The 17,073-nt window shown below is 38.3% G+C and overlaps 1 protein-coding gene across 1 annotated transcript in view; it reads left to right on the forward strand.

Annotated features, from left to right (window-relative positions):
* The window catches only part of LOC136847834 (zinc finger protein 236-like), a 137,236-nt gene that overhangs the window by 10,421 nt on the left and 109,742 nt on the right, over positions 1 to 17,073 (forward strand). Inside the window, 4 exon segments of the mRNA XM_067119784.1 lie at positions 2,178 to 2,275; positions 4,341 to 4,500; positions 4,961 to 5,095; positions 11,246 to 11,398. Of these exon segments, the coding sequence (XP_066975885.1) occupies positions 2,178 to 2,275; positions 4,341 to 4,500; positions 4,961 to 5,095; positions 11,246 to 11,398 (546 nt within the window).

Here is a 17,073-nt window from a genome sequence, read left to right on the forward strand (position 1 = left end):
AATGCTGAAAGAGAATTTTTTCTATGAGAAGGAGCTTTTGAGCTCAGGTGTACTTAGCAGACTAGTTGGAAGGTACTCTGTTCTCTTTGGGAGTGTGCTTGGGGCCTTCTGAGCTCTGGATTAAAGCTACTATAAAGTAATATTTTTGCGGCCAAAAAGAATTTAGAAAAACCTAAACCAACCTTCAAGCCAGAAGTGGAAAGCCTCCATCAGAACAAGCCAGAAGTGGAAAGCCTCCATCAGAACGATGGATGGCCTAAAAGAGAATTTTACTGAAGTTTTAAATGCTACAAAGAACCTTAAATTACAAAAAGCACTAGTGAAAATGATAATGAGAGTATGAAAGGAAGTTATAAAATTTGTGAAACCAAATGCACAGCAATACCCAAAGTCTGGGAAAATTTGAGGTGTGAACTGTATACAGGTCCATTATAATATGCCATTCAAAGATACACTGGTGCTCTCTACATGGGGAGTGGCTTTTTTCTTTGTTCTTGGTATGGAGTGCCTGTTAGTCGTGCAGATGCATGAATAGGCTACATAAAATTAATGAGTTATATGTGGAAATAAAGGTCTATTGTGTCTCATTAAAATCGCTGAATAATTCTTCCATTAATAGCAAAATTCATTTTAAAAAACTCAGTGTTGGTTATTCAAGTACCCAGTACTTGAGCTTAAATGATAATTACAACCTATGTGAAATGCTTTAGTATTCACACAAGCACTCAAACGTTGAGAGTAACACTCCTGTCTCTTAAAATCAGGCAGATGTTGAGATTGTGAAATATAATCATGACTCTGTGAATTTTGTAGTAACTTGTGCATTGGAACAGAAAATGTGATGGAAGAAAAAAAAAAAAGGCAACTCAGGCTTTCCAGTTATTACATATAATAAGAAAAAAATCTGTTACCTTAAGTTTACAGAAAGTTTACTAGATTTTTTATTTTAACAAACAAAACTTGAGAAAATTTGACCTAATTCTTTAATAATTGTTGGTTGATTTAAATTTTTTGGTGGTAACGTGTTAGACTTTATAAAATGTCTAATCCATTTGACATAGAGATGAGAATTTTATACCTGTACTATAGTGGCACCTCAACCTAGCAGATTTTATTACTTAACAAGACTTGCCCAAGTCTGATAAAAATGAAAAAAATGTTTTGTACTTACCAGAGAAATCTTGTAAGTACGATAGGGGTATCAGGCAGTAGACTGGGCGTTTTTGTTTCTACCTGTTAGGGTGGGAGGATGAACGAATGAACAAACACCCTCATGTTGACTGACACTTTCCTGGCTGTGCCTGTGAAGGTAGATAATGAACAAACACTTGCACACACGCAACCAACACCTTCCTCTTTGTGCATCATGCTGGGAAGCAATATGTACTTACTTAGGGCCCAAACACTCTCTCTCTCTCTCTCTCTCTCTCTCTCTCTCTCTCTCTCTCTCTCTCTCTCTCTCTCTCTCTCTCTCTCTCTCTCTCTCTCCAAAATTATTTCTGTTGGCCTTACTAAATATTATTTCTATTGACCTTACTAAATATAGTACTGTACTGTACAAAACATGAATGTAGTGTTACATATTTTTCAGCATGTTTTATATGTTCACAGGGTGTATAAACATGTATACATCATGTTAGGATATATTCCACACTTACAGTGTGTTTGCTTTTCTCTCTCTCTCTCTCTCTCTCTCTCTCTCTCTCTCTCTCTCTCTCTCTCTCTCTCTCTCTCACAGTTTTTTGTAATGAAGAATTTGGGGCAATTATGTTTAAAAAGAAACTGTATTTATGTTTTATTTGTACTGCATAGGTTTTGTATACAGTACTTTACACATGTTGTAAGCATAAGTAGGTACAGGTATGTACACGTATTGTTAGAAGCAATTAATTTTGCAGATTTATTTATGAATTAGAATGATCAGCATTGCAATACTTTCAATTGAATGATCATTACAAAATACCAGTTAGGATAGACTATTAGATACTTTTTCTGATATTAATCTAGACTGTAAGCTATAAAAGTTAGCCCCACAGTATGTATGTCTTTGTTACTTAGCGGATTTCGTTATTTATAGAAGCACCAGACCAATGAGCTGTCTGTTAAGTTGAGGTGACATCATTCAAGTTACTAAATAGAATTGGTGTATGCTTATGTTTACATGTCATTTTTTTCAGTTATCTGTTGGAGAAGATAATGGTGAGGGGCGCCTTATTCCGCTGCAAGATATGAATGATGTAGCTGTGTCAGCTAGTTTGGCAGAAATACAGGATAGGTATGATCTATTCATACTTGACATTTTTGTTGGTAACTGATAAAATTAAGTTTTATAGAACCAGCATAGGTAATAACTTACTATTTTTGTATATATAAGCTTGGAAGAACATTATTTTGGCTCTGAAGTGCATTAGAAATATCATACGGTCGTCTTGAGTATTCAGATAGTCAGAAAAAAATTATTTACAGGCAGTGGTTTCTGACGGTTGACGTTCGAGGTTGCTTTTCAAATATATTCATCAGAAATTATTTCACGCATGTTCGGGTTACGTCGTAGAGCGACCGCCGATCCGACGGAAGAAATATGGTATTCAAAATGGCAGAATAATCATAATTTGAAGGTTTTTGATGTAAAACTCAATACAGTTTACATCGTTTTCAATAGCATTGTAGGTTTTCTTATGATTTTTGACGATTAAGCTGGCGCAAGAACGGAACCCCGTCGTAAACCGAGGGGACCGCCTGTATACTGTAGTAAGCTTCCTCACATCTTCACAAATATGTTCAAGGGGGATGAGGACAAGTGCAGAATGCAAAATGCTAGGCTACCTCCAAAACCCCAGACTAACTTGGCCATATTCCTAACCTGTTCTTGGCAAACAAAACTGTGCTAAGAAAAACCTTAAGAATCCACTGAAGTAAGGACAATACAGTGTTACAGTATAAAATTAGGCAAATAAAACTATATTTTTGTTGCAATACACTATGAGTATGGCGCTCCAACAAGCAAAATGTATACATGGGAACTACATCAAAATGCTCAAACTGTGCATCAGGATAGGGGCTTATTGTCATCACACACATGCTCGTAAACAAAGCAATCCATGGGTACTGTACATATGTATGTATTGTAATATACTCTATGTTCAGTATTAAAATGTAAAAAGTAAAAAAGAAATATGGTAAGACCAGCAGATGGGAGGATTAATGAAAACATATGTTAACTACTGCACTACTGTATATTAATATATATTCTGTCCATATTCTGTGGTTACCATTTTCTCTAGTAAGCCTTCAAGGGATAAGAATTTTCTTGGCTGCTTGGCAGGCAGTGGTGCTGTAAACACACGAAAACACTGTACATAGAAGCTTAAGCCTCAACAGAGTACAGGTAACATCTACAAACACCATGATTAATTGCATCTCTCCATACAGAGATGAAGATCTGAAAGGCTTATGGGCGAGTCAGTTAACATTTTGAAGTTTTTGCCACCCGTACTGCTTTCAGCATCATTAAGCCAATCAGCACATGACATTTGTGTCAAGTTATTTACCATATGTACAGTACTGGGTGAGCTTGCTTGGCATGGCAGAAGTTATTATAACAGTATTTTCCCTCCCACTCCAGAGTACTTGGTCTTCACCTCACACACAGTATTGAGATTTCCACACAGTTTGATTTTATTTACACATTTTTGATTTTGCAGTTTTATTTACACATTTGTGATTTTGCACAGTTAAAAGTATAATTCAGTCTGCACTGAAAAAGTGCTGTTAATGAAAAAGTTGATAAGAGGAATTACTGAATAAAATTTTACATAAAATGAATCAAAGAATAAATGTACTGTACATTGAAACAAAGTGTACTTCACAAAAGAAGGTGAAAAAAGCATATGAATAAAATAGACATTGGCAGGGAATTTTATATGCATATTATACAGAGCCACTACTGCTGTTGAGTTAATTTCTGTAAACATCAATACCAAGTATAATACTGATTGGAACTGACCATGGATCACAGTCGTTATTGAGCACATAATGCATGTGCCACCAGCTCATGCTGTTGGGTAAGAGTAAGATGAATTATGTAAAAGGGTGAGCCAGTGAAGTCAGCTTTACTTGTGAATAGACTCTGTATTAGGATTTATGTTTGTGCAGTAAATTCTACCAATTACTGTTGCATAGATAATGGGTGTAGTTGCTGTTTATTGCATACTTTGAAATGGTTTTTATATACTGTTTTGCAGTTCACTCTTTTGTAATCGTAATGTCTTCTCAAATTTGATAGTTTTCTAAAATTAACTAAATGAGACCTCCATGAATAACAGTAATTTCTGTTCCAGGGGGGGTTTTTTACAACTAGATGAGAATATGGTTGCCATGAATGATGTTGGAGGTGATTTAGGTCAGACTGGAGTCATATTAGCCAGTGCTGATGACTACCTCACTCAGAAGGAAGATGCTATTCCTCAATTTGCAGCATTAAGTGTTGTTGATGGTCAGGTAAGTGTTATTGCATCCCAAAGATTACAGAAAATTTCTGGGAACATAGATGTTAAGGAAGTGGTGTGAAAGAGATTTAGATATTGATGTTGATTATGATACTGTACTTTTAAAATGGTTTTCCCTGTATCTAGGATGAACATATGTTATGGCATCAATATCAGCATGTATGAAAATACCATAATATTGTACAGTACTGGAGCTTGGTTTTTTTTTTTTTTTAAAAGTTATTGAAACAATTACTAGAGACTGGAAAGTAAAGATTTTCTTAATTACTTTATTTTCTCATAAAATTAAGCTGGTTAAATTAATGGGTAATAGTCTTGGAAACATAACTTAAATTGTCTTGAAAAACAAAACTGTGTTGAAATCTCAAGCATCATAAAATTTATAAGGTTTTTTAAGAGTGTAACCCGTGCACCTATTTCTGAATGTTTATTAATTCTTGTATCCCATGTAGATGGTTTTGACAGCTACTGACGCTGCAGTTGAAAACACCATCACATTAGAAGGAGGCAGCCTAGTAAACTCTGCAATCACAGAAACAGAGGCTGCGGGTCTTACTACTTCTCTCCCTATGGTTTTGAAAGGGGAGGTTAGTAAAACGTTTTATTTGTTACATTTAGTGTTTTGTTGGTAAATGAACCATATGCATCGATATGAGTCTTCAGGTAATGTCATTGGTAGAGTTTATTGTGAATGACATTCATTGTAAAATAATTAGGAAAGTAAATATTGTTCAATTGCATCTTATTTCATTTGCTCTAAAAGTGGAATCTTGTAAGTGCAGTTTGCTGTCTTTGTAATTATTTCTTATGTTTTAAAAAGCATGATTTTATTCAATTCTTGCTTCTTTTCAAGTACAGTAATCCTTTGATTATTTTTGTACAAATAGGTCCAAAATTCGTTTCAAATACCTGCATGGTATGGTCATAAGAATAGTGATGAGGCTATCCTAAGCTAGGTTATTTCTAGGCTAACACAGAGTTAAGTCAGTGCTACTTTGTCACAGTAATACAGACTATCCAAACTGCATTTTGTGATCTTATAACTATCATTAAATGGAACATATATATAATAAATGCTATTTTCTTCATTTGTGTAGGTGTATTAAGAAAATAGAAATTAAAGACTAAATCGATTACCAGTAATGGTGAATGATACTGCACAATGTAAGTGCGATGCTGGCACACTACATGTTTACGAGGGTCCCCTGCTATTTACATTTTCTGTGTATTAGTACATATGATACACAGTTGTATTACAAGCCAACCAGATGCACTGTGTTTAAGTATAGTGCATTATTTACCTTAGAATACTGATTAGAAATAAAACAACCATGTAGTAAGGTTATGTTCAGTAGTACTTTTAAATGATTTTACAACATTCATGAGTCTCTCATTCATACATGTTTCAGTAAGGTACCATAGGAAAGTAGTTTTAACACTTACCAAGTTGGGCAGCATGACGTGCTTACTTGTAGGCAGTGTATCGTGGTAAATGGTACAGTACCTTGGAGACATTACCCCTCTTTAGTGCCTTCAAGACCCCAGGGTTGGGACTCACAGGTAGAAAGAAGCAAAGGAGTTATGTCATCAGGGCTTATCCTGAAACTGAATGAGGGGTTTGACACCTTTATGACATGAATTGGATGGGGTATGGCAATGGAAAAATGATGGCAGATGTTGTGGTTCTGGCACAGTTGGAACTACTGTCAACTTGAATGATGAAGAAGTTGGATGACAGGGTGCCAGACCTGAAGAAATCCTGCAGCCTACTCTTGATGGTAGTATTGCAGCTGTTGAAACTTAATGGTATTGTTCCTTGTAGTATGATGGGAGTTAACCAGGCTGTCACTTAACTGTTTCCTGTCATAATTATGATGATGTCAGATGCTCTTCAGATCTTGCTGAACATGGACATGACAAGAGAGACATTGTCCTTTTCTTCATCATTATCAGTAGTATCCTGGTAGGGGAGGAATTAGTGGTCCTCTCCTTGTTGGACATGGTCTGATACCAGGATTACCTTCATCCTCATCCATCCTGTATGTCCTCTTTGAAATTTCTGAACCACTGAATGAAGTGGTGTGCACTTCAAACCCTGAAAACTTGTCCACAGACTCCTCTCAAGTGTATAGCTTGTGTCAACCACATTCCAAGATAAGAACTGAGACATCATCCCAAGTAAGAGTTTGGCTATAAATCTCTTGACTTTAGGATTCTCCAGAACTCATTACCATCAAATATCTGAGTCAAGCTCTGTCTCCTCCTTGTCCTCAAACACTACCATCTTGTCATCCAGTTACCCTCATTGATAGTATCTTTGTTACCACAGCAATACCCAGGTCAAGTGATTGAAGGATAGACTTTGTATTAAGAGACAAAAATAAATCTAAAATGGCTGTCATATGCAACCAACCCTTGCTCAGTAGATGCTCAAGAGCACTGTTAAGAAGCAGGAGAGCGGTACTTACTTTCAAGGAATACCAAGCTCCTCTGTTTTAAATGAAAACTTCCGTAGAGAAATAGTTGTTAAACCAATTTTTAAAGAATGGTACCATATCGCAGGAAGCCTGTCCATCATCCCATGGAGGTGCTGTGGCTGCCTTGATTGTCCAGCTACAGGTTTCAGCATATGAGTACCTTAGACATTTGTACAACACATAGCAGCAAATGTTGCTTGTTAAGCTTTCAACCAGATACCTTCTTAAGCTTATGAGCTGAGATATTAATAGGCAGAGTGGTTAATATCTCAGTTTTTTCAGGGTTAAGGATTTGTTTGGTTAATAAGCAATTGCTTGTTGACCAAACCTAAGAACTTCAGAAACTGATTGATGCCCTCTCATGAAGCATTCAAATCTTTGCTATGGGCCTTATGATTAAGTGTCCATGCTGAAGTTCAAAATAAAGGAGCTAACCCTCAGAAGCCTTCAAAACAGTGATGCCTTGTATCCCTGCAAACTTCTATGTAGTTTGGTTCCATAAACCATTTCTCAGCCCTCAGCTGGGTCATTGCCTTGCATTAAGCCTATTACCTGCAAAAAAAAAAAAAAAAAAATGCATGAGTTAAGGTATACAGTACTGGAGCAGAAGTGCTTCACATGCTTGACATTTTTATATTTTACTTGATATTGAAATGACAGTCCTTCACATGACCCTAACATTCTTTCCTATAATCAACCACAATGCAAATTAAATAACTGCACAATAAAGATAGTAGCATTTTTCAAATGATTATTGTTGTAACTTCCATAGTACAGTACATTATTGTGCTTAACCATTATGTGGACATACATTATTGATAAAACTTGGAAAGTAATTACAAGAAACTGCATAAAATTGCACCTGATTTTACCTGATGGAAACTGTGCAGCCAAGGAAAGTAAAATCACATTCTCATGAATGCATTTTATTCATACGGTACAGCACATTCTTTTTCACTTTACACTAATATCACAACCACTATACTGAAGTAAACCTTATTATAAACAACTAATGGCCAGACCCTATTTGCATGCCATAGTATGTATGCTTGTACCACATTTAATGGCAGGTACGACCTTTTTCTTAAAAATCGTTTGAAAAGTTGAAGGATCTGGTAGGCTAATGTTTAGCCAGATGCCATAGAGTATCAGTACTTGTACCTTACCAAACTGCAAAATACTGTATCATTACTAGTTTTTACTGAAGTGTCATCATTATCATTACTATGATATTATTACTATTACAGTAAAATCCTTCATAATTGGCTCCACAGGGGGGGAAATGGTTGCCAATGCTGTTTTTGAACATGCCTTTTGCATGAGAAAAATCCTTCTAAAATGCCATTTCATTGTGTCACTCATTATCAATAATCAGTACATAAATTTATTTTTCACAGTTTTATTGTCAGTTTGTAACATCTTCAACCAAATATCCTGTGGTCACCTAACTCTACTAGTAGTGTGAAGATTGATCAAATCCATACATTGATCCAGCAGATGATAGACACACACACACACACTCTTTGATGCATTAGACAGCAGCACAAGTACCCAAAAATTAGGCACAGTAACACATTTACTGTGCACTTGCTTGCCTACTTTATCTCTCTTGTTGCCAGTTTTTTTTTTTTTTATCTGTCAAGGCTTATGCCTACTTGCTGTTAGCTGGACAACTGATCTGAGTCATGTACAAAGTCCTCTAATCATAAGCCTGCCTCTCGCCAAAAATCTGCCTCAACCTTGTTGCCAGCCATGCCAGTATTGTTGGCTGCTGTCTTGACTGTGACTGCAGCTCCAGTCTTGCCCATGGCCATAAACACATCCTCCCCATCACAGCCATGACCACTCGTAGATGACAGGACAAAATTGAATCTAGCTGCAGGTTCTGTCCTTGTAACAGTTTTTATGTGAGCAAATCATCTCTGAACCCTTCTTCAAAATCAGTCAGGTACAGAATTGCTCCAACCTTCAGAATTTATGTGAGAAGAGTGTAGCCAATATCAGCTTATTCCTCTTTTTCATCAAGGGACTTGCCATCTTTGCAATGTTACTGCAAGTGTTTGCAGAATCTGTCAAAGGCCTGGAAGCCTTCAAAGGTTGGATTTATATGTGCAGAAGTTTCTTCAGAAACCAGTTGTCCCAGCAAAGATGTGGCACTGCTTCAGTGACAATCTTGCCTCTTGCAAGTACCACCTTTCCAGAGATTCTTTCCAGCTCTTGACCCCATGTAATTCCTTGGAACTATGGATTCTTTGCCCTTCTGTGTTCCATAAACTCCCTTGGATTCTTTCAGGTCCCTTGGCATTTATATTTGGCAGCTTCCTCCCACTTGAGTTACTCAGGCTATGTTGTAACTAATGAATTTGTGGTGGAACAAATGTGCTCTTCAAAGATAAATGCTATTTTTTCATTAAAAACATTTAAAAGAATTATACTGTATTGCCATCCTCCCACCTCCACTACTCTTTTCTCTTGTTACAGACTACAAATGCAAGAACTGAGATAGCGAACTACTTTGACCTTTGAAAACCATAAATATATGTGCTAACCTACCTGCAGTAGCCAACCTTCTTCATTTCTGCTTTGGTGTTTGGGATTTTGCATTAAGACACAAATAGGCTTTGTTAAACGTTATTGAGCTTCAAAAAATTTATTATGTTTTTCGAGAACTATTTTACGTTTATTAGAAGTGTTCTCTTGGGCTCTTTCATTTGACACATATATGATATGTAGACAGAATTAAGGCTAAGGGTGTCTGAGGGAAATGTAGATGATTTCACTCATATAGTGACCATTTTACTGGCATAAACAAACATTCAAGTTTCAATTCTATTCCAGCTGGGTATTTAAACTAAAAAATGAAGAGGTGTGTATCTATGCAAGGTAAGAAATTATTTTATTTTGGCCTATTAGGAATAGGAATGGTCTTTGAGAAGATTTAAGAATGTATTGGGAATTGAACAGAGGAGTGTCCTTCGTCTCTGAGGCATTTGTTCGTATACTACTACTCAGGCAGGATAAACCAACAATACCCCACATTTTTGTGATATTCAGCCCCTACAGAAATAGCGTGTTGAAAGGCTCTTCTTTCAGGATATCTTATGGAAAACGTTAATATAAGAAATAGGTTTTGGATTTACTTTAAAATACCTCAGGATTTTCTTTCTGTAGTTATCACCGTTTAAAGGATTTTGACAAAGGAAAAATCTATTTCTGGGGAGGGGCCCGTGTCACCCGGTGAAATAATCCATTCAGCACTTATTTCTAGGTAAAGATACCAGAGAAAAGCTAAATGTAAAGCTGGGGTTACTACCCCCAGAGCGAGCTCCAAGAAATGGAGTCGTATATGGTAAAGGGTGAGAGTGTCACAATCACGGGACCCTGCCCTATAAAGATTCCCAATGTCAAAAGTCCCAACGAGAGAGGTGCTGATACAAGCCCATGCACCACTCGTGGACCGCACACAAGGCAACACTAATCGCATTCCATGTTAGCACCCACCCCACTAGAATGATGTTTACCATGGGAGGGAGAGAATGAAAAAAACAGTGGAGGGTCACCGGGTGACATCGGGCCCTCCCCAGAAATAGATTTTTCCTTTGTCAAAATCCTTTTTCTGGATCGGGTCCCTGTCAGCCGGTGAAATAATAACAGAGAAATAAATATCATTCTTATGCTATTAAAGACTTTAAATAGAGATGTTGAAAACTAGGGGGAATTCCACCTGAACATTAGAAAGAGAATTCCACCCTAAACATTAGTAAGGTCCTCTAAATTCATGTAATGAAAATAATGTAAGTGGCCACCGTCTAAGATCATGAGCTTTAGAATTGAATCTGAATAGGCTTGTATTAAGAAAATACTTTCTGCCTAATAGCAGACACAATGACAGTAACCCCCTTTTTTTAGATTTTTTAGTTTGGTCATACGTCTGTAAAAATAGCTGAAGTGGATTTAAGCCAGAAACACCTCAAATGCCTGAAAATCGAATGTACAGTAATTATGCACTTATGAATAAATCAGTCTAGTTCCCCAAAATTCTGTCTGCATTTTCACTAGTTTGTATAGAGCATATAACTGAAAACATCTGATGAACCTGGATATCATTTTTAATTGAAATTTTGTGCATTGCTTATTTACTTTTATTACAACTGATATTCAGATGGTAAAAGGTTTATAGCATATTATGGGCATCACAGTTTTCAAATACTTTTTGTATGATATTTTTGTCATGGGAAAATCATATGCTATTTACAACAGGATGTGGAGCCGCCAATAAATAAAGGACCTTTTACCTGTGAAGTGTGCAGCCTTACTATTAAGAAGTGGCCACAGTATAAGAAGCACATGAAGAAGCATCAGGAAGATAAACCATATCAGTGTTTTGAATGTGATAAATCCTTTAATGTACAGGTAAGTGTCTTAACCAACTAGGATACAGTATCTGTAATTAGTGTTATATTAATGGATAGTTATGGTTCTACTCTGTATAAGTATTCTTCCTATCTTTCTCAGCCTCCTTCAACAGCTAGGCTTTAGTCTCATTAAATCTTGTCTAGAATTTTGTTGTTTCTTTGAGTTTCATATTTTAACTGACTGATATCTTTTTCTGTGCTGTACTTATTTGAAAATTAAATCAATCAAGAGAATACTACTGTATATGGTGTTGTTGAATGGCTTTGTGACAAAAGTTCTAATCATCATTGTTATTTGTCCATAGTCTTTTAACTATAACCCAACATACCCAATAGCAGTTCAAGAGAAAACTGCATTCAGTAGCATAGTATTACTAAGAATTTTTAGTGATACTACTGATTATATGTTAGTTTTATAAGTTAGTCATTATTTTATTTTCTGCATTGATGAAGTGTATGGGCATTACAGAATGTATAAAAAGAAAGCACGTGTTTAATTTTATAGGATGTTTTTATAGCAAAGCATTCCTTATGTTTAAAGAGCATGTTATTGTTGTGACGTCATAGGAAGTGACGTCATAGGACGAAAATGGCGGGAAGGGAGAAAAATGTAAACAAACACAGGCGGGCCGCGGGAGCCGGGAGTATTGAAAGAGTGGTGGAAAGGTAGGGAGAACTCTCTGAAGGTTAGGTCGATAATGGTTGGGTCGTAAGTCTGTTTGTGGCTCTTGTTGCCGTAAGCTGAATTGCATAGAGAAAAAAAGAACAACCTGAACAGGTGAGTTGATCACATAATTGAATAATTTAAGGATAGGTTAGGCTAGCAAAATTTTCAAGTGGTAGCAGAGCGTGTTTCGTTGAAAATGGACGGATCTGATGGTAAACTTTGGGAGATGAAATGGAGAAGAGACTGTCCGAGATTTAACGGGGCACAGGGGGATAATAAAGGATGGAGAGGACAAGTCGAAGATTGGCTTGTGGTGTGTAGAGAAGAAGTGAAATACCCGGGGATAGAGATAAGAATGAGCTTAAAAGGGAAAGCTTTAGAAGTAACCGAAGTAATAGAGATGAACTTACGGGTAGCGAGGGTTCAAAGATAATCCTAACCAAACTAGATGAAGTGTATCTAAAAGATACGTTAATGGAAAATTACAATAAAATGAAAAACTATTTTAAAATAGAAAGAGAATCTAGTGAAAAGATGAGAGATTTTATAATTAGGTATGAAAAGGCAGAGTCAGAGTGTAGTAAGGCACTAGGAAAAAGCATGCTTGAAGGGGAAGCAAAAGGTTTTCATGTACTAGAACAATCGAATCTCACAGAAGATCAAAAACAAATGGTATTAGCAGCTTGTGGTCGAGAAAAGTTGGAATATAAAACATTGTCACAAATAATGAAAAGGATATTTGAGGGATTAGGGAATAGAGAGGAAGGGGAATGGTTGGGATCAGAAGGTTGTGAGAATTTTGGGAAAGGGTGGAAAAACCAAAGATATCGGGGAAAGGTGAATCGAGGTAGAGGTGGAAGAAATCCTTTAAATAGAGAAGGGAAAGTAACACTGTGCTATATGCAAATCGAAATGGCATTGGGCCAGAGATTGTCCTCAGAATTTTCAGACTAAAAAGAAATCAGAAACTGGACAAGAAGAAGAAAAAGTTTATATAGGAGAAGTTAGCAAAATAGAAGAAGAGTCTTGGGAAGAGGTTGATGTAATTTTAGACACAGGATGTAAGTCAACAGTTTGTTGGGGAATTGTGACTAGCATGCATTGTTGTGGATTTGAATCAGGAAGAGTTGAGGAGAATGAATGATACTAAGAAAGAGTCTAATAAAGTATTTAATTTCGGTGAGTCATCATACAAGTCGAAAGGAGTAATGGAAATACCGGTGTTATTAAAAAACAAAAAGTTTTATTTGAAGACAGAAATTTTGTAGGGTGATGTACCATGGTTAATAGGTAAGAAAACCATGAGTAAAATGGGGATGACCATAAATTTAAAAGAGAATTGTGTTAAAATAGAAGTATTAGGGGAAATGAAGGTAAAGTTAAGAGAAGACAGACAGGGCCATTTAAGAATACCAATTTTAAGGAGGAAGGTAGAAGAAGAATTATTATTGGAGGGTTAGAAGGGAAAGAGTCTAAGGGAAATTAAAGGTACAATGATGGAGTTACATCTACAATTTGGCCACGGAAGTGGAGATAAAATATGGAAGCTAACAAAAGAAGCACAGTGGAGTGATGGTTTGAGAGAGAAGGAAAAAGGGGAAATAAAAAAGTTACTAGCAGACTTAATCGCAAGTTGTGAGGTATGTAAAAGATATAAAAGAAACCCAGCTAAACCAGTAGTGGGATTTTCTTGGAGTAAGACATTCAGTGAAGTTGTAGCAATGGATGTGGGAGAGATAGAAGAGAGAAAGTCCTTGGTAATGGTAGACATGGCAACAAGGTATTGTCAGGCTTTTTGGATAAAAGACAAGAAACCAGAAACTATTATAAAGACACTTTTTGATGGGTGATTTGCTATATTTGGGGCACCTAAAATATTATCAGACAATGGGGGAGAATTTCAAAATAAAAAAGTGAGGATGGCAGAAAGATGGAATATTAAGTATTAGCCACAGCATCAGAATCTCCATGGAGCAATGGATTGTGTGAAAAGACAGTAGGCATAATCGAAGAAAGCTTAAGAAAGATGAAAGATGATGAGGAAGTGGATTGGTCCATAGCATTAAGATGGGTAGTGAGTGCTAGGAACTGCTTAATAAATAATGGTGGTTTCTCCCCTAACCAATTAGTATTTGGGAAAAATCCTTCTTTGCCTAATTTAATGGGAGAAGAAAGTTCAAGTCCTCCAAGCAGAGAGAAAGGTATGGAAGAAAGCATAGTAAGGGGTACACTGAATGCAATGCATAAGGCCAGAGAAGTGTTTATCAAAAATGAGTCTTGTAATAAAATAAGAATTGCTCCAAACAAAAATGGGGTAGCTTACAGTTTCGGTAGCCAGGCCGCATAACACCATCTGCCCGGGCTACAATAACTCTGCCAAGGTAACTAGTTCCGCAACCCGACCCTGCTCGCGACCCGCGTGCTACAAGACCTGACCCAGTCTCTTGCCAGTTTGCCAAGATGTCGTCCGTCCAGTCCGCACATCCCTCCCACATGCAATTTGCCGCCGCAAACCGGTGACTATCCTAGACTTAGCAGTGCTGTCAATGACGAACGCTCTTTACTCGTATTTTTAATGAAAGGTGGTCTGATCGATGATTTCAGTGGTGTTTGTGGCCACTGCAAAGAAGGCACTGTTGGACTGATCAAACGTGGTGACAGTTTCCAGTGGTGTTGTAACGCATGCCACTGCAGGAAACACAGATCCATTCGGAGTGGCTCGTTCTTCTCTGGTTCGCACCTTTCATTTAGGACCATTTTAATTCTCACTCACGGCTGGATTCACGAACTTCCCCAGAAATATATGCAGATGACTCTGAAAATCGGGTCACCTAACACCATAGTGGACTGGTACAATTTCTGCCGGGAAGTTTGTATAGACATTTTGGTGCAGGACAACCGGAAAATCGGCGGGCCAGGACACGTGGAAATTGATGAATCCAAATTTGAAAGCGAAAATTTCACAAGGGTAGACGTGTCGACGGTTGTTGGGTTCTCGGCGGGATTGACCGGGAAACAAAGGACACGTTTTTTCAAGTTGTTGCCGACAGAACTGCAGAAACACTCCTCCCAATTTTAATTGAAAACATCCACCCTGACTCCATTGTAATTTCAGACTCTTGGAAATCATACCACACTTTAAGCAAACATTTCAAAACACACCGTAACATTAATCACTCATTACACTTTGTTGATCCAGCAGACAAAAGCATACACACAAGCACGATAGAATCTACTTGGCGGGTGTTTGAAGCGTAATGTTTTGCCTAAAAGCGGTACAGTAAAAAATTTGTATAATTCGTATTTCTCATTGTATTGTATTAAGAAACGTTACCTATCAAATGTTGATTGCCCTTTTAAAGCCTTTTTGGAATTAATTAAACGTACATATCCTTTAAGTCGAGTCGAGGGTAGATTTCAGTTTCGTATGCTGGGCCGCCTAACTCATTCTGCCCGTGCCGAGATCCCTCCGCCAAGGTAAGTAGTTCCACCTAAACAGCTGACAACCAACGACCCGAAATGCCCCGAGTCCTACTGACCCGACCCGACATGCCCCGAGACCTACCTCAGTCTCGTCCGAGTTGCCAATATGGCTACGTCCGAGTCATATCCATCCCACGTTCAATTTGCGGCTAAGAACCCAGTGACCCTTATGGATTTAGGTGTTTTGTGCAATGAAGAGCGGTCATTGCTCGTCTACCTCATGAAGCGGTACAGTAAAAACCATGTATAATTCATATTTCTCTATGTATTGCATTAAAAAACGTTACTTAACAAATGTCCCTTGCCCCTTTAAAGCTTTTCTCGAATTAATTAAACATGCATATCCCTTAAATAGAGCCGATTCAACACCCGTCAAAATGCAGTCTAATTTCGCCGAATCACAACAATCACAAGACGAAGAAGAATGGAGTTACTGATATCGGCCATTCCGGATTTCTCCGACGAGTCCGACTTCGAATGAGGTACATGTTGTTTCGAACAGTTTACGAAACACTAATTGTATGGCCCTTCTGGGGGGCCAGGTGAGGACACGCCGTCCTGTGTTCAGTTAGGTCAGTTTCGTCAGGTTAGGTAATGACCTAGGTTTTTGGGGGGGTCCAGGGGGGGAGAAGCCCCCCTAGCCAGGTAAGGGCACGCCGCTCTGTTTTCGGTTAGGTCGGTTTCGTCAGGTTAGGTCGCCATCTTTTTGTATTCGTCCGCCGATTCTCTAGCTGGTACCCACTGCCACCTGGTGGTGGGTCACGACTAGGAAATTGGCAGACGGAAACCCTCAGCATACGAAACTGTAATCGCCCCCGAGTCGATTCAACACCCACCAAGATGCGGCCTAATTTCGCTGAAACCCGACAATCCCGAGTCGTCGCCGTACAAACGGATTCGTCAATTACACGCGTCCCTGTTCGCTTGTTCCAGTCGTCCAGATCATGCCAAAACCAGCTGTCCCAGCCCACTTGGCCCCCCCCCTGGCCAGGTCAGGGCACTCCGTTTTGTTTAAGGTTAGGTCGGTTCATTCTGGTTAGGTCACAACCTTGCATTTTGGACGAATTGTGTTAGCTGGCTTTACTGGGGGGGGGTCCAGGGGGGGCAAAGCCCCCTGGCCGGGTTAGGGCACGCCGTCCTGTGTTAGGTTAGGTTAGGTTACTTCTGGTTAGGTCAGGACCTGGCGCTATGGGAAAGGTTAGGTCTGTATGCTATGAAAATGCTGGTACACATTGGCTTCCGAATCGCCGCCATCTTGTTTGTATTCATCCGCCAGTTCCCTAGTCGGAGCCTGCTGCCACCTGGTTGTGGGTCCCGACTAGAAAACTGGCAGACGACATCCTTGTCGACCTAAACTGTAGGCGCTCCTAAAAATGTCAGAGAACATAAATTTGAAGAAGCAGTAGTGGGAGACGAGGTATTCTATAAGAGAGAAAATGAAAATGAATGGAGAGGACCTGCTCAGGTAGTGGGAGCATCAGGTAAAACAGTAGTGGTTAAACATGGGGCTTCTCTAAGAGAAG

Source organism: Macrobrachium rosenbergii, chromosome 2 (assembly GCF_040412425.1).
Source record: "Macrobrachium rosenbergii isolate ZJJX-2024 chromosome 2, ASM4041242v1, whole genome shotgun sequence".
In the NCBI taxonomy this organism is placed as follows: Eukaryota; Metazoa; Arthropoda; class Malacostraca; order Decapoda; family Palaemonidae; genus Macrobrachium; species Macrobrachium rosenbergii.